At 39.6% G+C, this 24,877-nt stretch overlaps 2 protein-coding genes across 10 annotated transcripts in view; one reads left to right on the top strand and one right to left on the bottom strand.

Annotated features, from left to right (window-relative positions):
- The window catches only part of TSPAN4 (tetraspanin 4), a 754,211-nt gene extending 738,048 nt beyond the window's left edge, over positions 1 to 16,163 (bottom strand). For 2 of the 8 annotated variants that reach the window (XM_087920956.1, XM_087920962.1), the window contains exon 1: positions 16,003 to 16,151. The gene's annotated coding sequence lies outside the window, so the exon portion shown is untranslated. Of the gene's footprint in view, positions 1 to 16,002 lie in introns of all 8 variants that reach the window. The other 6 variants (XM_087920958.1, XM_087920960.1, XM_087920957.1 and 3 more) reach the window with 5 other exon arrangements.
- A 223-nt stretch (positions 16,164 to 16,386) lies between these two features.
- POLR2L (RNA polymerase II, I and III subunit L) lies at positions 16,387 to 23,259 on the top strand. 2 transcript variants are annotated; one of them, XM_087920975.1, is made up of 3 exons: positions 16,387 to 16,697; positions 18,959 to 19,059; positions 22,833 to 23,259. In XM_087920975.1, the coding sequence occupies exons 2-3, from the start codon at positions 18,965 to 18,967 to the stop codon at positions 22,939 to 22,941; spliced, it is 204 nt and encodes a 67-aa protein (XP_087777101.1). In that variant the 5' UTR covers positions 16,387 to 16,697; positions 18,959 to 18,964; the 3' UTR covers positions 22,942 to 23,259. The 2 variants fall into 2 exon arrangements, with proteins under 2 accessions (XP_087777101.1, XP_087777102.1); XM_087920976.1 differs by having other exon boundaries at positions 16,644 to 16,783.
- The last annotated feature ends 1,618 nt before the right edge of the window (positions 23,260 to 24,877 follow it).

Raw genomic sequence — 24,877 nt, 5'->3', positions numbered from 1 at the left:
TTATAGTTTTTGTCAGATACTCTTCATAAGTCATCCGAGACTAAACAAAAGAATGAATACCCAGGGATAAATCTAAATGGATTTAGAATCCAATACTGTACCAAACTAGAATTTCAGATATTAGACGACAAGACTGGGGTTTGAATCTCACAAGTAGCATTGTGGTTTTATTGCACTATAACATAAATTGGTCTTTCAAGGAGCAATTGTTAGAGGTCCGGTCAGTTATATTTTATGAAAGAAAGCTACAGAAGCGTCTGTAATTGGAGTTTGGGCAGAGGAGGGAGTACTGTAAGTGGTGAAAGAGCAACGCTTAAGGTACAGCTGCTCTCTTATAATGCAAGAATCGTAATTATAAATCAGGTTGCTTAGTACACACTAAGCAGGCAAGTACAGTATTACAAGTTCTAGAATATATTTTACAGCAGTTCCACTGTAGGACCAATTTAGTCCACAAATGTAATACACAGACGTTCAAATTCTCTGGCAAACAAGCAAACACTGGGTGAGGAAGCTTCATATTTTTATTCATTCCAATCCCAATGGATTTGGGGAAAACATGATGAAAAGTGACTCAGGACTCGCTCCATCTGTCTGTTTGTCTGTCTATCAGCAGGACAATTTGCCAAACATAGAAGAGAACAGGAGCAAAAATGGTATTTGAAATAAAAACAGCTGAATTCAAACATGGGCTAGATCCGGCTAGAGACTGCAGAGAAAAACATTCAGAGAAAAATAATCCCCAATGAATCCCTGAAGGAGAAACATCTGGGAGGGTTGCAAACTCATCCTTTGTAAGTCTACCTGTCTGGTCAGGTGACCTAGAGTAGAACTACTCTAAAAAGCTGGAAAGAATGCCAAATGTTCAACATGCTTTTTCCTAATTTGATTAGTATACATATGAAGTACTACTATTAACTCAAGACTTCCTAAGATAAAAAAAATATCACCATCCATGTCTCCAAACAACTTTTTAATTCTGTTCCCAGTCTTCTCACTACACATTTAGAATACAATATAAATATAACTTTACAAATAGTCCCTGAATTACAACAATTTGTTTCATGACCATTCAAATTTACGGCACGCTGGGAAAACCCGACTTATGACTAGTCCTTGCACTTATGAGTGTCGAAGTGTCCCCTGGTGACATACTCACAACCTGGGCACTTGGCAACCAGTTCACAATTACAATGGTTGCAGCATCCCAGAATCACGTGATTGCCATTTGCAACATTCCCCGCTGGCTTCTGATAAGCAAAGAAGTCAGATTCCCTTAATGACTGTGAGGTTTGTTTAGAAATGTTTAGGGTAACAGAGTTGGAAGAGACCTTGGAGGTCTTTTTGTCCAACTCTTTTCTTCGGCAGGAAACCCTATACCATTTCAGACAAATGGTTATCCAATCTCTTCTTAAAAATTTCCTGTGTTGGAGCATTTACAACTTCTGGAGGCAAGTTGTTCCACTGTTTAATTGTTCTGTCAGGAAATTTCTCCTTAGTTCTAAGTTGCTTCTCTCCTTGATTAGTTTCCACCCATTGCTTCTTGTCCTGCCCTCAGGGGCTTTGGAAAATAGCTTGACTCCCTCTTCTTTGTGACAGCCCCTGAGATACTGGAACACTGCTATCAGGTCACTCCTAGTCCTTCTTTTCATCAGACTATAGACATACCCAGTTCCAGCAACAGTTCTTTACATGTTTTAGCCTCCAGTCCCCTAATCTTCTTGCTCTTCTCTGTACTCTTAACAACCATGGAACAAAGTATTATAAAATCAACAATGACTGCATTGCTTAGTGATGGATGTTCCTGTGTCAATTGTGGTTATTTAATCAAAAGCTGTGGTTGTTTAATCAAAAGTGGTTATTTAATCAAAAGTATATGCTACTGTGTAAAATAAATCTCCTATACTTAATGGGACCTGGTCTCTAATTAAGATTCCTTAGGATTACTCCCTTAACAATACTTAAGTTTCTTTATGTGTTTTTTTTAAAGATTCATGAACAATGCGGTATTTGCAGGACAGGTGCAATCCTGCAAGAGAATTACAGTACTTGGACTTGTGGATACTTCAATGCTAATGAGCATGAACAGGAGTTGCTTTTATAATAAAGTGCCAATTCAATTCCCTCCTTTCAAAACTAAAGAAAATTACTGGCCTTGGGAAGGCAAAGATAAAAACTACTTTCTTCATTAGCACTTAGATGTCATAAAAATCATGTCTCAACTATAGTATTTAACTTTTATACAAAAAGAAGAGGGTTTTCTTCCTCCAATATAATTACCTGCATGAGAGCAAAGGATTCACATTTACAGACAAGAAATTGCTGAAAATAAGGAAACAGTGAGTGGGCACAAGACTGCAGACATCCCAGTTGAAATCTGTCGAGGCTTTTGAAAATTAGCAATTAACTATTGCTTGGAGGGGTGGGCTGCTTCCCTGGTGAATTCAACTACTTTTGTAACATCCAATCAAGGTTTTCTTAGTGGTTGCACCAGTATTACAGATCACCTTTCCTTGGAATTTAAGTTGGCCTCTCCCTGACTTCTTTTATGAAGAATTTTAAAAAGTTATTTCTATACTGAAGATTTCCCTTCTGGGAATCCATGATTTTAGGAAGGCTGACCAGGATTTTAAAATTGTAGCTGTGGATTTTTATTGTCTATTTCTTTATGTTATAACACGGCTCATCATTTCAGAAAAAAATTCCTTAACTAAAATGGAATGACAACCATAGGTGGGCTGAAAATCAGTGGGAGCTTCCAATTTCCTATAGGCTTCCCCAGATAATTTTCTTGGAGGAAGCTGACAAAAATCTTCCTTCCTTCCTCCCTATTCCTTCCTTCCTTTCATCCTTCTTCCTCTTCCTTTCTGCCTTCTTTCTTTCCTCCCTGCCTCCCCCTTCCTCCCTTCTTCTCTTCCCTCCCTATTCCTCCCTCCCTTCCTCCCTTCCTTCCTTGCTTGCTTCCTTCTCTCTGTCCTCCCTCTTTCTCCCCTCTTCCTTCCTCCTTCCTTCCTTCCTTCCCTTCCCTTCCTTCTCAACAAGCAGGTAAATGGCTGTTGCTGGGTAGAAGAAAGATCAAGTGTGAGCACACAGGGATGTGGGACTTGTGGGAAGCTGTGAGGGCACAATGATGCTGCAGCAACCCAGCAGCACTGAAGAAGCCACAACTTTCTAAAATTTCACTCCACAGGAATCAGGGGTCTCAGCATTCTGTAAATTAGCCTATTTCAGGTATCTCAGTAGAAAACATTCTGCCCTAAGATGGATCATTTCACCCAGTCAAAGGTTACAGACATGAGAATTTTGGTAGTATACAGATAATGCACTGTGATGCTTTATCATATTTCAGGGTTTGTTAGAATTTTATTTATGATATTGAATGTATACTGTTTATACAAAAAGACTGGTTTGTCTCAGGAGCCTACAGGACATAAATATGATAAAGAAATAAATATTTTTTTCCTTTCCTTCTGCTTGCCTCATATTTATTCAATGTGTTTCTCTTTTTTTCTATTTTCTTTCAAATTCAATAGTTATCCTTTCTTTTATCTTTCTCATCTCCACCCCTTTTTTTGGCTGTTCTTTTTACTGGATCCATGGGGGGTCCATGTCTATAGTATTTCTGTCATGAAAGTAGTTTGTATGCAAATAAGAAAATGAATAGCCTATGAAGATAAAAGATCAATTAATAATATACCTTATTTTGTGGACAATTAATTATCAGTATAATTAATTATTCTGGTCTGGATTCTGTCATGAACGTATGTATACATACGTATATGCTATAATGTGGGACGAGGTGGCTCAGTGCCTAAGACGCTGAGCTTTTCAATCAGAAAGGTCAGCGGTCCGGTGGTTCGAATCCCTAGCACCACATAACGGAGTGAGCTCCCGTTACTTGTCCCTGCTTCTGCCAACCTAGCAGTTCAAAAGCATATAAAAATGCAAGTAGAAAACTAGGGACCACTTTGGTGGGAAGATAACAGCGTTCCGTGCGCCTTCGGTGTTTAATCATGCTGGCCACATGACCATGGATACATCTTTGGACAGTGCTGGCTCTTTGGCTTTGTGATGGAGATGAGGACTACCCCCTAGAGCAGGGGTGTCCAATCTTGGCAACTTTAAGACTTGTGGACTTCAACTCCCAGAATTCCTCAGCCAGCAAAGCTGGCTGAGGAATTCTGGGAGTTGAAGTCCACAAGTCTTAAAGTTGCCAAGATTGGACACCCCTGCCCTAGAGCCAGAAATGATTAGCACATATGTGCATGGAGAACCTTTACCTGTACTTTATGCCATAATGTACATGTGGATACCCACATTTGTGCAGGGGAGAGAAATCTCCAGAACATCTTTTTCCTAGATCTGGCAATCCTAGATTGATATAAGTTGTATTGCAAGTAAAAATACTGTGCATCAGGTCAACGATCCATGTTTTCAACAAAACAAAAGTCATGAAAAATGCATTAATGCAAATTGTGCATCAAGGAGCAATTATTTATACATAGAATAGTATAATGGTTTGAACAGGTCTCATGTCAGGGTCAAGGGAAATTTCATTTTCAGGGAAAGCCAGCACCTTAAAATATAAAAGTCTTGCAAAGCTATCAGGGATAATAACAAGGAGAACAAACATGAATATTTTCTCCCTAATTTTATTACAAGAAAAAACTAATTCAACAAAATCAAGAAACTGAAATAGCTTCAAATCCATAAAGAACACATGGTCTAATTGCCTGTCCCAGGAATCTACCGTTTTGATTTGCCTATTCTTCACATAGCCAACATTCCTAATATGCCACCCTGCCCCTTGCTTTATCTACTGTCCAGCTGTTCTTTTCCAAAGACATACAGGATCGATTCTCCCATGCGATGCAGCTTCAAAACAAGTTAAGATATCCAGCAGCAACACCAGCAACGAGAATGTGACAGACTAAGAAATCCTAGTGACTACTGTCTCAGAAAATGCTGAGATGCTGAAGGCTCGTCTGTATGCCCCAATATGTAGATATACAACCAACTAAATATTGTAAACCTCTGATATAATACTCTCTGGTGGTTCCAAATCTTACTAAGTTCATGGCTTGCTTATAAGCTTGAATGAAAGAGAGACTGGGCTTCTACTGAATCAAACAGAGCTCTTTTTAAAGTTCAAACTCTTCATAACTGCAACGTATCTTTGCAAAGTACAAAACAGCCCACCATTCTCAATTCCAGACCCTCATGTAAGGGCCTAGCCCAGAAATGGAACAATATGGCATCAACCCATGAGCTCTTCTACTTTTCCCCAACAAGTCTAGACACTTATGCAATTTTTTTGGTAGGGAGAGAGAGTGTACTTAGGATATTTATGTGTACTTCAAAACTACTCTTTACCTTCCATTTTCAGACACATTTTCTTCTCATTTGGATCCTGATTCTTGCAAGGAATGAATGCAGAAATAGTATAAGTGACAAGCAGTGTCAATGGACTAAAGATACATAATCCCCATACATTACCTGGGCTTGTGGACCAAATTTCACACACACTCCGATTCTACAACTGTTAAATTCCATTCTCACTCACATGGGATGTTTCATCTTATATCCATCTTCCGGAGATAATAGTAATAACAGAAAACCCTAAATGGAAATGATTGTGATGTTGTCTATTTCATGAGGCTACAAAATTACAGTAAAAGTAACTCTTCATAGTATATACTTGGAGTATACACTTGGAGACAAATAAAGATACCAGCTGTCATAGCTTGTTAAAAAACCAGAGCAAATGTACCTAATAATCCTTCTTCCCCACAAAAACTCTGTGACCGATCCAGGTTTTCATGACTAAGGCAGAACAGGAACTTGCCACCTCCTGATTTCTAGCCTGGTGCCTAGTAAAATTAATTGCCTAGTACAGAGATATCAAATTGGCATCCTGACAGCAGCATCACGTGATGTATCGTGACTTTTTTTTCCCCTTTGCTAAACTGCGCGTGGGCATGGCCAGCACGTGACGCATCTGGCCTGCAGGCCGTGAGTATAGCAGCCCTGGCCTAGTAAGTAGGACGAAGAAAATGCTCAGTGCTATAATGCTCTCAATGCATTATATATTCCCAGTGTATCTGTTTATTTAGTTTTTAAAAATGCAATTCTGTTTCCCACAAAAAAATATAATAGCAAAATTAAATGTCTCCTGTTTTGTGAAGGTAGCACAAATGTCATACAAATATATCTTAAATATCTTAGTCTTAAAAAGACATATATGAGAAATCATTATTTTCAGACATTTGCTCGAAGTACTGCAGAACCTTTTATCAATGTGATAGTCTAACGTTAATTGACTAGACATAAGGAATTGAATCAAGACTGGCATATTCAAGTCTTGCATGTTAATGACTGCACATTTTTACCTACAAGCAACATGAAAAATTGTTAAGATCTTAAGAGAAATTCACTGAATGTGAAACTAATTCAGATGCTTATCTAAAATATATGTTAAAATCTTAGGTTTGCATAGTCCTGCTCTTTTTAAAAGAGGGCTACCCTCTTAGAAGTTACACCAGAGAATCACATGGAGAACAAAGTTGAAATCTGCAACAAAATTCAAATCTTTTCCCATCTGGATGCCATCTAGTTCTTATTCTTCTAACCACCGGATCTGCAAAGGTGAAAACAGAACATTCCTTAATCTAAACTACTGCTAACAGAAGAAAGACAGAACTCAAAATACACTGCTCAAAAAAAAAAAGGGAACACAAAAATAAGACAACCTAGATCTGAATGAATGAAATATTCTCATTAAATACTTTGTTCATTACATAGTTGAATGTGCAGACAACGAAATCACACAAAAATTATCAATGGAAATCAAATTTAGCAACCCATGGAGGTCTGGATTTGGAGTTACACTCAAAATTAAAGTGGAAAAAAACACTACAGGCTGATCCAACTTTGATGTAATGTCCTTAAAACAAGTCAAAATGAGGCTCAGTAGTGTGTGTGGCCTCCACGTGCCTGTATGACCTCCCTACAATGCCTGGGCATGCTCCTGATGAGGTGGCGGATGGTCTCCTGAGGGATCTCCTCCCACACCTGGACTAAAGCATCCCCCAACTCCTGGACAATCTGTGGTGCAACGTGGCATTGGTGGATGGAGCGAGACATGATGTCCCAGATGTGCTCAATTGGATTCAGGTCTGGGGAATGGGCGGGCCAGTCCATAGCATCAATGCCTTCATCTTGCAGGAACTGCTGACACACTCCAGCCACATGAGGTCTAGCATTGTCATGCATTAGGAGGAACCCAGGGCCAATAGCACCAGCATATGGTCTCACAAGGGTCTGAGGATTTCTTCTCCATACCTAATGGCAGTCAGGCTACCTCTGGCGAGCACATGGAGGGTTGTGCAGCTCCCTAAAGAAATGCCACCCCACACCATTACTGACCCACTGCCAAACCGGTCATGCTGGAGGATGTTGCAGGCAGCAGAACGTTCTCCACGGCGTGGAGGCCCTGTCACGTCTGTCACATGTGCTCAGTGTGAACCTGCTTTCATCTCTGAAGAGCACAGGGCGCCAGTGGCGAATTTGCCAATCTTGGTGTTCTCTGGCAAATGCCAAATGTCTTGCATGGTGTTGGGCTGTAAGCACAACCCCCACCTGTGGATGTCGGGCCCTCATACCACCCTCATGGAGTCTGTTTCTGACGGTTTGAGCAGCCACATGCACATTTGTGGCCCGCTGGAGGTTATTTTGCAGGGCTCTGGCAGTGCTCCTCCTGTCCCTCCTTGCACAAAAGCGGAGGCAGCGGTCCTATGCTGGGTTGTTGCCCTCCTACGGCCTCCTCCACATCTCCTGATGTACTGGCCTGTCTCCTGGTAGCGCCTCCATGCTCTGGACACTACGCTGACAGACACAGCAAACCTTCTTGCCACAGCTCGCATTGATGTGCCATCCTGGATAAGCTGCACTACCTGAGCCACTTGTGTGGGTTGTAGACTCCGTCTCATGCTACCACTAGAGTGACAGCACCGCCAGCATTCAAAAGTGACCAAACCATCAGCCAGAAAGCATAGGAACTGAGAAGTGGTCTGTGGTCACTACCTGCAGAACCACTCCTTTATTGGGGATGTCTTGCTAACTGCCTATGCTTTGCACCTGTTGTCTATTCCATTTGCACAACAGCATGTGAAATTGATTGTCAATCATTGTTGCTACCGAAGTGGACAGTTTGATTTCACAGAAGTGTGATTGACTTGGAGTTACATTGTATTGGTTAAGTGTTCCCTTTATTTTTTGGAGCAGTGTATATCAAACTCTACAGAAAAGTCACTACCTTGCAAATATAGAGGCTACCAGTAGTCTTCAACTTATATTATGCCAGTCACTAAGCAGGTCATCATGTGACTGACCTGATTTATTACTTATTTTTGAAGTAGTCATTAAGCAAACCCATTGTAGGACACGGCAAACAGCTGTAAATGCGCATTGGTGGCTGAGGATCATGTGACCATGGGAGGGGGAGTCAGAACTTCAGATCAGCACCTTTGGAGGGGGTGTCCATTGTAAGTTTGAATTGTAAGAGAGTGGTCATAAGTTGAAAACTACCTGTACAGCATGATGAACTAGGAAAAGGACTAGATCTAAACTTCCTTACTGTCTTTAGGAATGAAAATGTGAGCAACTAGAAAAGCTATCTAACCCTCCCTGCTTGAAGAATATTTCATGTAGTACTCTAAATAACCACGTAAACTTTATCATCGGTAAAAAAGTTGGAACTTATAGGCCTTCAAATAAATCATAGTTGCATATGCAGGTTTCTGCAAGGCCCACTGATAGCCTATTTCTAGAAATGTTTATTCAAAAGTCATCTCTCTTCAGTTTAATGGTGCTTACTCTTATGTAGGCAAAAAGAAAAATTTAATCTAATGTCATACAAAGTGAAATTGTATCAGAATGGGGCTAGATATGGTTATATCTGCATGACTTTTTCCTTCAATTCCTATTTCTTTGGAAGCGTCAACTACCAAACATCTTTAGTTCTTGCACACATCTTCCATTGAGCTTCTTATTTTCTCCCTGGTTTATTCCTAATGCACATTTCATGCTGAGATAAGCATTACAGCTATTCCATGAATAAAGGATTACAGAAAAGGCTGCGTTTTGAAAGAAAAAGAGGTGCTGTACCTAACTTCATTCAGGATGGCAGAAATAGTTGCTGGATCCTACATTTCAGTGTGCTGTCATTTTAACTTGCATAGTTCTTAGTGTACTCTAAAGTTTTTTTGTTTTGTTCTGTAAATCAAAACCAGATCTGATGCAATCCAAAGCTACTGCTGGTCAAATGAAAGTTCAGACTATGTAATAAGGAAGTGCAATAAACGTGGAACACCACAGTAAATTGATGAACATATGTAATAAGATTTATTTAGGTTGTGGTCATTCAATGCACTGAACCACAAATTAGTCAAGTACCCTTTGGGCTAGTATATTGTGTGAATCCAGGCCATATTGTTAGTTTATTGTTCACAGTACATCCATGTAAACCCAAAAACTCAATTAAGTAAAGTATGGTTTTGCTCAAGTAATGGTAGACCTTTGAGGCTCTGAATGTCAACAATTCAAAAAATGCCTAGCTTGTCACAGATACTCCCCCAAACAAGAGAGAAACAATTTTCTATTTTCCTTTTATCTAGGCCACCCCAACAATAACACAAGTCAAAGCCTCGACTTCAGCCCTAGTACAACTGCTGCTGTTCCAAAAGGCCACCTTGTGGTTCCCCGTGAGCCTTGGGGAATGGTGTGATTGCTCCACAGCTCAGCACTCCCCAGGACCTGCTGTGTGCTACTTACCTGCAGGCAGTATTCTCTTTCTATTGAAAAGGCCGGTGCAGCATTTCTGAGGTACTCCAAGTGGCCTTTGTTCTTGAAGCTGCTTCTTCTGCAGCCTCTGCAGCCAACAAACATACAAAAGGCCACCTCATTGTCGTATGATTTTTGGAGGTTCCAGAGGCCTCAAACCCATTTTTGCACCTCCAAAAATCACAAAATAACAGACTATGCTTTTGAGAATAGTTGTTGCTGGTGAATGCTGGCATGTCATCCCAAACATGGCACATTACTTTTGACATGTGTCATGGGTCCGCCAACACTGGTTTAATTAAATAAGGCAAGCAAACATGAAAACAATCTTAAAGTGAATGCAGCAATTTGCCAGTGACCCAACATACCACGATTTTTGTTTATATGTATAATTTTCAAGAAGCCATTTGCCACTCCAAATTTGTGAAATATTAATGTACTTTCACTGTATAATATTCCTCCAGTCTATAAAATTATCTAGACAATCAAGTACATAGCATCCATATAATCTGTTATCTTTTCTAAATACCAGCAGGCTAACTATTTCAACCATAATTATCTGAGACACCGGGAGAGAAAAGATAAAATAATGATGAAGATCTTTCCAAATCAACTTTGCTAAACTGACAGGCAAAAGACTTCAATACCTCAGATAGTTAAGATGGTTTTCAGCGATGAACTGTAGGTTATCAATTAGTATTTTTCTAAGCAAGACATTTAGTCTTTCATAAAACTGGTACATATTAATGTTTCTAGAATTATTTGCAGGGCATATGATCATAACAAAGTATTCGGTTTTGACAATGAAGATGGCATTAGTGAAAAACACTAAAATATGAGTGAAGTACACTTTTTTGATCTATAGAACAAAAAATGATTAAGTCTATTCTGGGACCACCATACTTTTCAAGTAGACTGCAAAAAGGGTGAAATAGAAATGCTGGCATAAGAATTTTTGTTATTTGAAAAACCCTGTGGGGAAAAAAAACCACAATACTAGCAATATTCGTAAATCAGTGGGAGAACATTTAAATCTACCCAAACATTCTGCTCCTAAATTGTATGTTGTCATTGCCTCAAAAACTAGATTTGAAAAGTACATCTCTAGCATAAAGTAGCTAAATTAGAACTATTTTTGTTTAAACACAGAGTTAGAGTTGAATGTAGACAATTTCTTGTCTTAATAAAGATATTCATGTGATGAAATGTGCACCTGCAGCAACAGGGGAGGAGTATTTTGCCAACTCAGAGCCTTCACAGAAGGAGGCCCAGATTAAGAAACAGCTTAAGTCCTGAGCTGGATGGGAGAAGTGGAAAGAGGTTCAGGGTAACCAGATCCTAAAGTTACGTTGTTGGTTTGAGTTCCGAACTTGGCAATTTGGTTGCAAATGTTTCGTCCCCATTTGAGGAGACATCTTCAGTGCGCTTTGGATTGTGCTTGTCTGTGGGAGCACTGTCCTTCAAATACCTTTCTAAGTTCTGGTCTGATTTCAGGTTGTGTGATTGGCTGGCTGTAGTTGCTGAGTCATAATCCTTGGCTTTAGGTACCATCTGTGTGATGTAAATTAGTGCTGGTGTTGTTATTCGGATATCTTCCGATGATGTCATGGTCTAGTTTCGGGTTGATTTGTTTCGCACTGATTTTTTGGGTTGGTATTTTTTGCACTATAAGATGCACTCCCCCTCCCAAAAAAGTGGGTAGAAATGTCTGTACATCTTACAGAGTGAATATTGTGGCAAGGAGGGGAGGGGGGTTGGTGCGGTGGCAGCAGGGAACGCTGAAGCCTTTGCTGCCAAGCAGTTGATTGGCAGTTGGATCAGCCTCCCAGAATAGCGTCAATCAGCTGTTCTAGGCGGCAGGCATCACCACTGTTGCCTATCACTACCACCTGCTCACCGCCCGCCTTTTCACCGCTGCCCATTCACCACTGATTGGATCCTACTGCCTCATCTCTGGGCTTGGCCCTGAGAATTCATTAACACAGAAAAATTGAAATACTTCTAGTCACACAACATAGAGTTACACAATGGGGTGTACCTATTCCAGCCAACCAAATCCATCTCCAAGACAGTTTGCCTGTTTCACAAGAAACATTCAGCATTCTATGGCAATAAAGCATTAGCTCTGTATTCGGTGGGCTATTTGTCCCTTATCTATATTGTTCCCTACTTCTTTTTTCTTATTTCTGCAAGATCTGAGATAGTCCCAAGAGTTCTGATATCTCTTTCACGCAATGACCTCACTAATTTGCTTACACTGAGATCAATATTGTGAGAACCAGAATTGATGATACATTAATATATATTTGTCATACATCTCCCTGTTACTTTTAATTTATATACTAATTAACAACTTCATACAGTATGTACTGTAAGAAGTCGAAGTTAAAGTACTGAATGTTAGGTCTGAGCATGTTTCAAAAATGTTCTGAAGATACATTTTGGAACATATGAAAGCAAGGTAGCTGCTTTAAGGAACCAAGTATTTTACAACAGCCGTATGTTATGCAATTTATAAAGTAGCCATATTAACTTTCAGATTAACAAAGAAAGATAAAAGTGTTATTCAATATTCAACAATCAAAACATATAAGATTAACTCAATCCAAAACAGGCAAGATAAAACTTTTACAGACTCTAAAGTGTACCAAAAATGTCACAGAAGGCAAAGAATTCAAGAATACGTGTTGAGCCCCACATGGGGAGCAAACAAAGAAAACAAGTTCATATTACTTTCAAGAAGGCATATGTAATGTTAAAACTGTGATAAAAATATAATCTTGGAAGAGTAAGAAATTACAGGTAGTCCTCACAATTGAGCCCAGAATTTATGTTGCTAAGTGAGAAATGAGTTAAGTGAGTTGTGCCCCATTTTAAGACTTTTCATGCCACATTTGTTAAGTGAATCATTGCAGTTGTTAAATTAGTAACGCACAGTTGTAAAGTGAATCTGGCTTCCCATTGACTTTGCTTGTCAGAAGATCACAAAGGGTGATCACATGATCTTAGGACCCTTCTTTATAAAGATGAACCAGTTGCCAAGCATCTGGATTTTGATCACATGATCATGGGGATGCTGGAAAGGTAACTGTGAAAAATGGTCATGTTACTTTTTTCAGTGCCATTGTACCTTTGAACTGTCACTAAATGATCCATTGTGAATTCATTAAAATGAAGTAGTTTTCTAATGTTGCTTCCCACTACTTTCACAACCCAGTTGTGCTGTCTCTTCTCTCAAAAATTTGCTTTTCTTCCATTTTCTTCCCAGTCTCTCACAATATGCCACTACAGAGAAGTCCCTTTTCTAGATTACTGTTATGCATCACTTCTCTCTATGTAATTTATTGAAAGAGGGAACAGGACATTTTCTTCTCCTCAAGTAACTTACTGTTAAAATGGAGTGACCATTGTAGTTTACCTGAAAATCTGCTTAATTTTCCGTTTGGGGAGAAGAGAGGAATCATTTACAATTCATTTTCCTTTGAATAACTATATTAACGACACAGGATTCAGGAATGTAATCCCACTAAATAATCTTCATGACTGCTTAGATCCGGATTGTCAAACTCCCGGGCCACAGGATGGATGCATCACACACTGGCCAGGCCCACACCTGGTTTAGCAAAGTGGGGGGAAGTCCCAGTATGTCACATGATGCCATGATGATGTGAGTTTGACACCCCTGGCTTAGATCCATTCATTTCCTCCAAACTCAGTTGCAGATATATATCTGCCAACTTAGCATCTACTTTAAATATACAAAAATGTGGCATTGCAACTGTAATGATCTTGAATCTAACCATAATAATACAGGCCTCTGAAACTAGAAATCCTGCTGAATAGACCAACAACATATCTAGTATAGCAGCCTATTTTCCCACAATAGCTACTTCTAGAACTTTGAAAGTTTTTACCACACTCACAAAAACAGTTTGTAACTAGCATCAGTTCCATAAAACAAAACAGAAGACAAGACATGGGAGAATATGATGGTTGGAGACTTTCATGAAAGTTAACACTTCTTCAAATTTGCAACTTTCTATCCTAACAGTGAAGGAGTAAATAGGGACATTGGGAACGGGTCTCAATAGACTGGATCAAATTAGCTTAAAAGTTAGTTCTGTGGGCTTTTCTTCCAACACTGAGCAGCAGTTGAAAAGGCCAACCACAGCATCTAGAAAAAAGGCAGTTATATTAAGGAGGTACAAAAGTGAGCATTCTCCTCACATGCACCAAAGACCTTGGTGACTTTAAATCTGAAGCATGCACAACTCTATTAGTTGTGGTAGTGTGAAGATGAGCTCAAAGATCTCCAAAAGACCATAAGTTACCTGTTACAAAACTACCCAAAAACTTACACTCTTCAACTTGTCCCACACAATTATTTGGTAGCCTTACAAGTTGTAGGGAAGACTTCCCTTATGCCCTCTTTCTCAAACAGACTTGGGTTTCATTCTGACATTCAAAGATCCCCTATAATCTAAAAGTGCAGAAGAAGGGCAGGAACGTATCTACAGACTCAAGATCCCAGGTCTTGTTCAAATCTCCTCCATGATTTGTAACTCCACTCCATTCCAACTTTGTCACTGGACCACAATCCTCCGAAAGATACAAGTTTCTGTTCTAAATACTCCCAGTCATTGGAAGGAAACACTAGAGAGCCTCTTCAGCACATCTGGCCCAGGGGGGGAGCCAAAATTATGCTAGATTAAGTCAAATGGGCCACACCCAGTTCCTTCAGCCAAACTCACAAGAGCAGAAAAGTTCTAGTCTTGTGACAACGGGTCCGCACTGTGTACCCTAGGAACCTATTCGTTGCATGACAGGACCACGGAGTAAGCGATACAGAGTACGTAATCAGCTCTTTCCCCGTTTATTTTCCTCAGCGTCCACATGCTTAGCATACACAGACACACTCCGCCTCTTAAGTTTACACAGGGGACCTTAGACCAGCTACCACCTCTCGTTCTGAAACGCCTCATAAGATTTCCACGAAGCGAAAAAAGGAGGTCGAAGTACATCAAATAAATGTTTGGAAGGAAGAGCAGCGTGTATGTATGTTTCCTCACCCCCCCACCCCCCGATGGGCAGCCTTAAAACCAGAGCAACCTTCCGATTAATTGACTTGCTCCACTGTAAGCGACCCGCCGCTTTCAATCAGGCGGATTGCTTAACAGGTTTACTCGCCTCCCCAATGTCAACGTCTCCTCCCTCAAAAGGCCGTACATCCATCGCGGGGCGTTGACATCCACCCCCGTAGGGTTACGTCTGAAGAAAGGTGCGCGGAAAGAAGCCGGGATGTACCAAATAAAAACAGCGGCTGATTTGCCTCCTCCGAGCTCTTCCCTTCAAGAGGCTGGGGAGATTAAATCAGCTCCTGGAAAAACAGACGCCGATCTATACTGGGCAAGTTTTCGCGTGACATTAACACAGTCACCGGCTCCATTAGCTTAACGTTCCGAAGGAAGGGAGGGAGGGAGGAAGGAAGGTAGGAAAATTCCTTCTTTCGGAACCAAAAACGATGAGCAAGAAGAGCCGGCGCAGCCAAGGAAGAAGGCGGAGGGGGGGAATCACTGCTTTTCTCCTCAACTCGGTCTCCCAAGTTAAAAAGAAGGAAGGTTTTCGTGTTCTTTTACTAGCCCCAGGTTTCCATTTAGAGTTTCTCTCCCGATATTTAAAAATGCACCGCGTGAGATCGCAGTCCCCTCTCCCGCATCTTTTCCCCGCGCCTGCAACCACGCAAATCTCTACTAACTCGAGCGGTTTGGGGGCCAAACGCGAGAAGAAATCGCTGTTTCGGCAGCAGCGGAACACAAACCAACCGGCCTCCGACGTAAGATCACAAGCAGACCGACAGCGGCAGCGAGCAGCTGTTTTCTATCCGCTGCCTCCCCTCCGCTTATTTCCTTTAGTATCTAGCATTGCTCCCGTCAATAGAGAAGTGTGGGAAAAAAATAAACTTAGCAGGGCTTGAATGTCAACACCACCAGTTGCGCTTTCCAGTTTGCAGAGCAAATCAGCAGAGCGGGGAGACGAGCCTTTCCATCCCCCGTCGGGACTCTCCGTTGGAGAGAAAAACAAAAAAACAAAAACTCTCGGCAACAAGTGTCGTCCAAACAGCACCGCGGCAACGCAAAAAAAAAAGCAGAAGCGAGGAAATACCTTGCCGCCTCGCCGCTGCTTCCGATGAGCTCCGGAGTTCAGCCGCTGCTGCCTAAAACTCGGCGCTCCGCAAGCCGAACGCACCAAGCCAGAGAGATACTCAGCGCGCCGCGCACGAGAATCGCGAAGTTCTAGAGGAACGCAGTTATCTTGAGCCAACCGCGGTGCCGTACCTCTTGGAACGTACCATTTTTTTATCCTGGGGGGATCGATTTGGATTAAAAGGTGGGGGGAAAAGAAGGGGTTTTTCTTTTTACGCTTGTCACAGATCTCGCTGATATCTTATGGGTACACGCCTCTATTTTCTGTTACTGCCCCGGAAAGCTAAAATACTACTCAGGGAAGCCAGGAAACGTTATTTCTTTCCTTTTGCGGAATAGTAGCGCCCGCAGGAGTGGGCGTGGCCTTGCGAAAGTGTGGACCGGCGGCAGCTTCGTCGCCTGGGGTTGAACGGACAGCAGCCGTTGGTGGCTCGGCGTGGTTGGTAGCCTAACCGCTTTTGGCGGTTTAGCGTTAGAAATAGGACGTTGGACTGTTTTTCCCCCCGACAGAGACCGATACACCGGTATATTGAGCCTTTGTGGCGCAGTGGTAAGAGTGCAGTACTGCAAGCTACTTCTGCAGCCAGCTGCCTACAGTTTGGCAGTTCAAATCCCACCAGGCTCAAGGTTAACTCAGCCTTCCATCCTTCCGAGGTGGGTAAAACGAGGACCCAGATCGTTGGGGGCAATAGGCTGACTCTGTAAACCGCTTAGACGGGGCTGTAAAGCACTATAAAGCGGTACGTAAGTCCAAGCGCTGTTGCTGTAACTGTAGCTCGGGTCCTTTCAGTTTGGCTTTTATTCTGTTTTTCTGCCTCTTTCTTCACACACAAGATAAACTGACGAAGAAAGGACGAAAGGTTGCTTCGGGGATACAGTCGTGGGATTCAGAGAGGCTTTCCCAGAAAAGCGTTTTAGCGGGAAGAAACCTTGCACTTCGCATCATTTAAGGAGTCGACAGCTTGACAGAAACATACAATGCTGAGCTAAAGCTAAACACACCCCACAAGAACTTTAATATATGAAGCCTGCCGGTTTGGGGTTCTACAACATATTGTGCTTCATGCTGTTGAATTTTGGTCTATGGTGCTGTGGGAATGTAACCTGCCTGATTAATTTATGATTCACTATAGTGGTAGGTTACACTGAATAAATTACCATTGATTAGATGAGCAATATCATACAAACAGCCGATTCAAATTTTTGTAACTATTCAAATTTTTCCTCCTTTTTTCTCCCCAGAAATGATGGAATAAATAATGAGGGGGAAAACAGGGAAGGTTACAAATGGAGGATGATAACATTTGCACACACCCTAAATGACAGTTTAAATGAACTATGTAGCTGTCCAGAAAGAAGCCTTATCTCTAGAAGAAACACAAATATGTCTTGTAGCTATTAGATCTTTTCTGTCTTGGTTTTTTCCCCTACAATGAAAGAGTTGAAAAGACTAATGAGAAAACACAGAATTGCAAATAGAGATTGATAAAGTCTGATCTTCTGTAACAATTCTTTAAATGAGGCTAAATATATAAGAAAAATTTCATCTAGAACCACTTCATCAGATAAAACATTTATTGCAAAATGGTCCTTGCAGAATTTTATCAAATACCTAGATAGCATCTTTCATTATATTCCATTCATATTTCTTCTTTTTTTCAATTAAAAAAAATCAACTAAAGAAAGAACAGAAGCATGTTTTTATTGACAATAATGCAAGCTATCTGGAAACATCAGCTGTTTAGGGTTCCTGTGTTTTCATCCTGATACGTAGTAGTTCTATTTCCCTGTTCATCCCATAGATACGATAGCTCAAATGCTATGAAAAATGGTCCGAAGAACAGTTTTACAAGGATGTAAAACAAGATAATTTGGCATCAGGCTAAGAAAATGTAATACATTTGTTCATTACCAATAAAGGAGAATATTTCTAGCTAAGGGTTGAAATGGGTCCTTGGTGCTCTCCACGTTGGTTGTTTTTTTGCAGATGTTTCATTACCTAAACTAGGGAACATTATCAACACCAGGACTGATGATGTTACTTAGTCTGCAAGAAAACAACCAAGCTCAGAGAGCATCAACGACCATTTATTGATTAGTCAGAGAGCTTGGTGATTAAGCCAAAATTTAAAGCTGAGTTCCCATAATATATTCAAACCATAGTCATTTAGCCCTTCTGAAAGACAAAGAGATTGTGGGTGGCTCTTGCAAGGTGTTCCAAAGGATAGGAGCCATGGCAAAAAAAATGCTATTCTAGATCTGAAATTCCTTGATCAGAAGGGTGGCAGCAAGCCCCACCTGCCAGAAATATGTATATGAGCATTAAAAAAATAGATACACTTATAGTCAGATGGGATTTTTTTGCATATGTACTTAATCCTGCGTTATTTGGGATTCCCAGACATCCCACCTATCAAACCACATTCATTTCAACAGTTATGTCCTTTGTGTCCCTATCCAAGGAAATATGTTTAGAGTTAGGTTATATAGGTAGTCCTTGACTTACAACTATTCATTTAATGACCATTCAAAATTACAATGGCACTTATTTACAACCAGTCCACACTTACGACCATCACAGCATCTCCACAGTCTTGTGATCAAAATTTAGGAGCTTGACAACTGGCACATATCTACAATGGTCGCAGCATATCAGATCAAATCAAATCAAACTTTTATTGTCGATGCACAACATCTGTACAATGAAATTGAATGCCAGGATCACATGGTGCCCATTTGTGACCTTCCCAGCAAGCTTCCAACAAGTGAAGTCAATGGGGAAGCTTCATTTAATGATCATGTGATTCACTTAACAATTGCAGTGACTCACATAACAACCATGACAAAAAGCTCATGAAATTGGGTCTGAATCAATAACACCTTGCTTAAATGCTGTTCTGTTTATATTTCCATAGGTTGAAATGATTATACCTGTGAGATGCTTCACTTGTGGTAAAATAGTTGGAAATAAATGGGAGGCATATCTTGGCCTTTTGCAAGCAGAATATACAGAAGGGTATGCATTCTCAACTCCTATATTTTCATAACTATTTTGTAAGATAAGCAACAATTTTATCATTATAACAATTTGGATTGCAATGTAATATTTAAGTATATTATTTCCATGCCACTCATGCAAATGTTGCTAATTTTTTGGTGGCTTCAGTTGATAGCCTATACAGGATAAGACATTGCTTAATTATTCCTTTGTAGTGTCCTCTTAGACATGTATTTCTGAGTAACACTTTAGTTTGTTATATTATGAAAACAAATCAAATAATTTGATTGATTTTAAAATATTAATCTTCTTCCACTAACCCCTAATACCAGTGATGGTATTTGACCGGTTTGGCCCGTTTCTGGCGAGCTGGTAGCAGCAATGAGCAGTGGAGACCGAACCGGTTCTCTCTGCTGGCTCTGCTGTTGGGCCCGCCTGCCCACCCGAGCTTCCATACTCACCTTTATCCACTGAATTTGAACTGCAGCTGCTTTGCACCGCACAGAATAGTGCCGCACGGCCGCTGCTGAAGTGACTGGGATCATGCAGGCTTGCAGGAGGCGAGTTAGAATGCCTCTGCGCCTGCGCAAAGTGTGCATTTAGTGCACGAGTGCACGCAAAGTGTGTCCATATGTGCAAAGCACGCCTACCAAGCCACGCCCACTGAACCAGTGGCAACAATATTTGAATCCCACTGCTGCCTAATACTGATATGCTGTTTGAAAAAAAAAAAAGCGCTTGCTCACTTTTGCAGTCATGCGATACTGTTTTTCAATAATAGCAATTAAATGGCACATTATGTTGAATCCTATTATGTATTATAAAAGCCTGAAAAACATTTCTTCCATTGATTGCTAGTATTTGGAAACTGTTGTCTATTATTCTCTTTTGTGCTGTATTCACAATTTTCCTTACCTTGGTAGAATTGTTTCTGGTTGCAGTTAATCATGCTGTGATGGTCATTGATTTTTCATTGTGAATACAGAATTGGAAACTATGGATCCACAAGCTGATATTAAATAGCATATTACTAAAATATTTGCATGATAAATACATCTGATTTGAGTGTACACCTAAATTCTCTTGCAGTTTATTGTATGATTTTAGATTGGCCAAGTGAACATAAATGCTTAATTGAATTCCTCCTAGCAGCAGAATTGTTTGTAGTGACTGTTATCTGACAATTTTCAGGACAATGAAGAATGTCAGATATTGTTAAAATAATTTATTGTAATAAAAAGGGGTCAGGTCACCTGAATAAACTAGGTGTCCAGAGATGCAGAGATTCTGCCGTATTTCAAAATGTTGCTTTTCACTTACATTGAGATTCTTCAAACAGCACTGACTCAAAGCAGTATTGAAGAAAAGAACATAATCATTTCTGCTTAATTGTTTAGATCCATATTATCAGATGTAGGGTTTTTAAAAGTTGGAGCATGGATTCATAAAAATTGGTATATGAGAATTCTTTTGCAGCACTCAGCTTTTCTGCAGTTTTGGTGGAAATTAATGCGTTTATATGCATTTCTACTTAGAAATAAATTCCTTGGAGTTCAATAAAATCATCTCCATACAAGCTTATACAATTCTGCAGCCTATGTTTGCTGGGATTTTCATCAAAACACTAATAAAACAAATACAACAATTATAATACACCATTAAAATGTGTAATGATCTATTTTTAGTTTTATTGTTGTTTGAATAGATTTGAGGTTGAACTCTTATGAAGAAGCTTTCATTTGATGTGGAAATCTGGAACTTGGGGAAGCTACATATTGCCATTTTGTGTTCATCAGTTCTCTGCTTATATTTTTTAGCTTTCATACTTGATCTGTGAGTGAATGTCATCTCAAACTGAATGTTAAAATGCGCTAGATATTTTATGCCTACACAAATATTTACCCAAATCATGAGCTATACAGGCAGTCCGTAATGACTGAAATTTCGGTCCTAATGGCTGTTGCAAGTCGAGGATTACTTGTAGCCTCCCATTTAGAATGTAATATTTCCTTACATGTCAAAATATGCAGTAATAACACTTGAAAAATGCCACCTTTTTTGAGACTATTCCTATCCTTGTTAGTGCCTCTGACTCTGCCATCTAAAAGATGCTAATTAGTCCCTGTTGAAATCCTGGATTTATATAAAATAGAAACAAATGGAATATTTACCTGGAAGGTCAGGATTAAGTCCCGATAAGTTGTTTCCACTAAATAGTGGCTGAATAGCTATATCTGATCATAGGAATAGGAATTGGAATGGAATGGAATGGAATGGAATGGAATGGAATGGAATAGAATAGAATAGAATAGAATAGAATAGAATAGAATAGAATAGAATAGAATAGAATAGAATAGAATAGAATAGAATAGAATAGAATATTGGCCAAGTGTTATTGAACACAGGTTGATAATGCCTAATGAACAAGTACCCATCCTAAAACCAACATTCATTTTCCCATTCCTCCATCTGAATCCACTGCATGCATCAGAATGATAAAATCAGAATGATACAATCAATCCAGGATAATTCAGCAAGGTCAGATAGTTGAAATCATTACAAAGCAAGGAGTTTCTGCCATGCTGCATTTATGCAGGGGGGTGCAGGGAGACTAAATGCTTTTTCTTGAGAGTGGCACTATACTAGTAACACACATCATTGCAACATGTGCCCTGAAATTAATTTGAATGACTAGTTCTTGGTTCAGTAAATTATTTTTGTGTTTCAGTCCTGTCCTTTTTAAAGATGGGGATTCTTGCAGGCATACACATATGTATGTGTTCATAGGCAAGTGTATCTCTCAAACAATGCACAAGGGGTAGTAGCATAAGGAGAGGAATCACCACAATTAGTTTTAGGTAAAATTGACAGTCATGGCTTGAAAAGGAAGAGGAACCTATGAATTACAAAGATTTCCTGTCTTTTTCTCATCATTTGCTCTTCTATTTTGAAAGAGGCTTGTTTGTTGTTGTTGATGATGTTCTGAGTCTTTCTTTCATGCATTTGGGAAAGAGAAAAAGAGGAAGATGCTGAAAACTGCTAGAAGCCAACACTGTGTGACTTTTGTGGTGGAGAATTCCTAAGCATTGGGGTGGAAAGAAAATAAGCAAATCATAGATCTAAAAGTTCCCCACAATTTCTTTTTATGTTTTCCTGCAGGGCCGAGGCCATCTTCTACATCTGTCTTGTTAAGAAGATAAGATTTGAAGTAGTCAAAAGCATCTTTTCCCCCCAATATATAGCCTTGGTTCTTCGATCAAAACAGCAGTTCCTCTCACTAGACTATCAAGACACCAGATGTGATTTTAAGTGGGAATGCTTGAGGCAATCAAATCAGGCACATGTTTATGAGTAGAAAAATCTAAAAACTAGTAATTGATCCAAGTAGAATTAACAGAGCATTTATGAGGCAACTTCTTTCACAACTTTTTTCCCTAATGATCTCTGAATAGTTCTTAGTTGCACCATCCTCTGCACCAGAGATGGTATTCAGCAGGTTCTCACCAGTTCTGGAGAACCAATAGCAGAAATTTTGAGTAATCCAGAGAACCAGCAAATACCAGCTCTGACTGGAGTTTTTACAGTATCCTTCCCCTGCCACGCCCACAGAACCGGTAGTAAAAAAAATGTGAATCCCATCACTGCTCTGCACCATCCTTTGCTGCAGATTCTCTTTCTCTCATCTTTCTTTCTTTTGTGGACAGGGTCTTGACTTTATATTTATTTTATTGGGATCTGATTTAAGCATGATGCTTTTCTTTGAAAATACTATTGCTTTTGTTTGTTCCTAGTGACGCCTTGGATGCTTTGGGTCTGAAAAGATACTGCTGTCGCAGAATGCTGCTTGCTCACGTAGACCTGATTGAAAAGCTCCTGAACTATGCCCCACTGGAGAAATAAATATGAAGAATTTGTGGTGTTATGTGTACATGAACCAAAGTTTTTACAGTCCTCAGGCCAAACTGCTGGAATTAGAAATTAGATTAATGATCTGTGGGAAGTTCCTTAAGCCACTTAGCATTCCCCCAAATAAATGACTTAATAATGAATTGCACCTAGACAGTTGGGGATTGTGCTTTTAATTACAGCAGGGTTTTTGTCAGATTCTAAGTATATTAGAATCTTTTGGATTTTCAAATATGGCAGTTTGGAAAGAAAACACAATGGGTTACAGTCAGCAGTTGTAATGAAGTTTTAATAAAAATTATTTTTGTTAAACCGGTTCCTATTGCCTTATTCTAAATATCATTCCTGAATTACATGAATTGCATTTCAACCTCGCTCAGATTGTTCACTTGGGCATCTACACATTATTGTGAATTCCATTTCAATGTTCTTTCACATTATTACATTATATCTTAAAAACTAGACCAGGCATAATGACCTATACTGTGGGTTGTCAAAGGAAAAATAAAAGTAGGAAGGGCAGGCAGCCTCTTCACAAATGACCTTTGTATACCAATAGTTTCAAAATGTAGGAGATAATCTGTATTTGATTAACTAGATAATAGAATATTTTTCATTTCATATGCCAGAGTGTAAAACTAAAAATCCAATTTTCTGGAGCTGTGGCAAACATACAAAGATGGAGAGAACATGAGCAACTTATTTCATGGTGAGCAATTATGTTTCATGGAAATCATTACATCCAAGAAGGAATAGATTAACCAGATGCAAGTCATAAGTATACAGATACATGTTTGTTATGCAAGTTATAAGTAAGTTAAATAGATACATACATCTATGTTCACTGAACCAATCTGAGTCAGTCACTGGGACCAGAGGTTTAGTCTTCCTAGCTTTCAGACTTGTGCTGGAGACCATCGGGAAACTCTTCTCTCACCAGAATGTCTCTTGTTCATCCTTAATTCAGAATTAAGAAACTTTGTGTCTGTCAATTAAAAAATACTGCCTCTGTTGCATATGTTTCTGCAAATTCTGTAGTTGGTTTTTAATTATTAGAGTTGAGCTGGAATTCTGCATTTGTATTTTCTGTTTTGGGATCCTTTGAGGGAACTTAGTAAATAAATATGTGCTTGTTGCTGAATAAGCCTGGAAGAAATTGTTTTTTAACTAACAATTCAGCTTACAAACTAGAAAACAAATACACGATTAATTCAGTAAGAGGTAAAAGATGTTTTCCTGTTAGCCAGCAAAACACTTCTGGATATTTTCAATCACTTTGAGTACTGTTATGGTGCAAGTACAATTCAAAACCATATTTAGAGAAAGACATTTTGGACTGTCCCTATCCAGGTCTGCTGTAATGGCCTTGAGTTTCAACATAGCACAGTGCCATTTTAGAGATGGCAAACAGCTTTGAGGAATTGATATTTATCAATTTACAGACATTATTCTAACTTGTGATCTTTAAAAAAAATAATTATTAATATTTCCTGCAAAGACAGAATAAGGTTTCCCTTTTTCATATTACGTTCAGCAAGCCCGGACCATGTAATAATAAATAAAACTAAAAAATACAAGAAAAGCTTGCTTCTCTACACACTGACATCAGGGATTAGTGAAGCATCTCTGGAATAATAGTAATAAGGATTCAATAAAAATGCCAAATCCAATCTAAACATCTGGCTGACTACAACCAACCACAACATAATTCGTCTCAAGGCAGTGTATAGCGGATGACAAACATTAGAAAACTAAGTACAGTAATAACTGCATAGCAAGGAAATAGAGAAAAAATATCAAGCCACACGAGATCACAAAATGCCCACAGCCTGTTAAAATGTCAGTTCTTAACCATCCCTTGAGCTTCACATACCCTCAAACTATCCAAATATCCTTCATCCAATAATAAATGTGAAACATGCCAAAGGAA

Source organism: Pseudonaja textilis, chromosome 1, assembly GCF_049901715.1.
Source record: "Pseudonaja textilis isolate UNSWEBS1 chromosome 1, rPseTex1.2, whole genome shotgun sequence".
In the NCBI taxonomy this organism is placed as follows: Eukaryota; Metazoa; Chordata; class Lepidosauria; order Squamata; family Elapidae; genus Pseudonaja; species Pseudonaja textilis.
Note: the sequence above shows the minus strand (reverse complement) of the source record. Positions and strands in the feature narration are given on the sequence as shown.

Bases quoted from the DNA above. Each gene is read 5' to 3' on its own strand.
- POLR2L (XM_087920975.1), top strand. From the start codon at position 18,965: ATGATTATACCTGTGAGATGCTTCACTTGTGGTAAAATAGTTGGAAAT. The intron at 19,060-22,832 runs GTATGCATTCTC...GTTTGTTCCTAG, and splicing joins CAAGCAGAATATACAGAAGG to TGACGCCTTGGATGCTTTGG.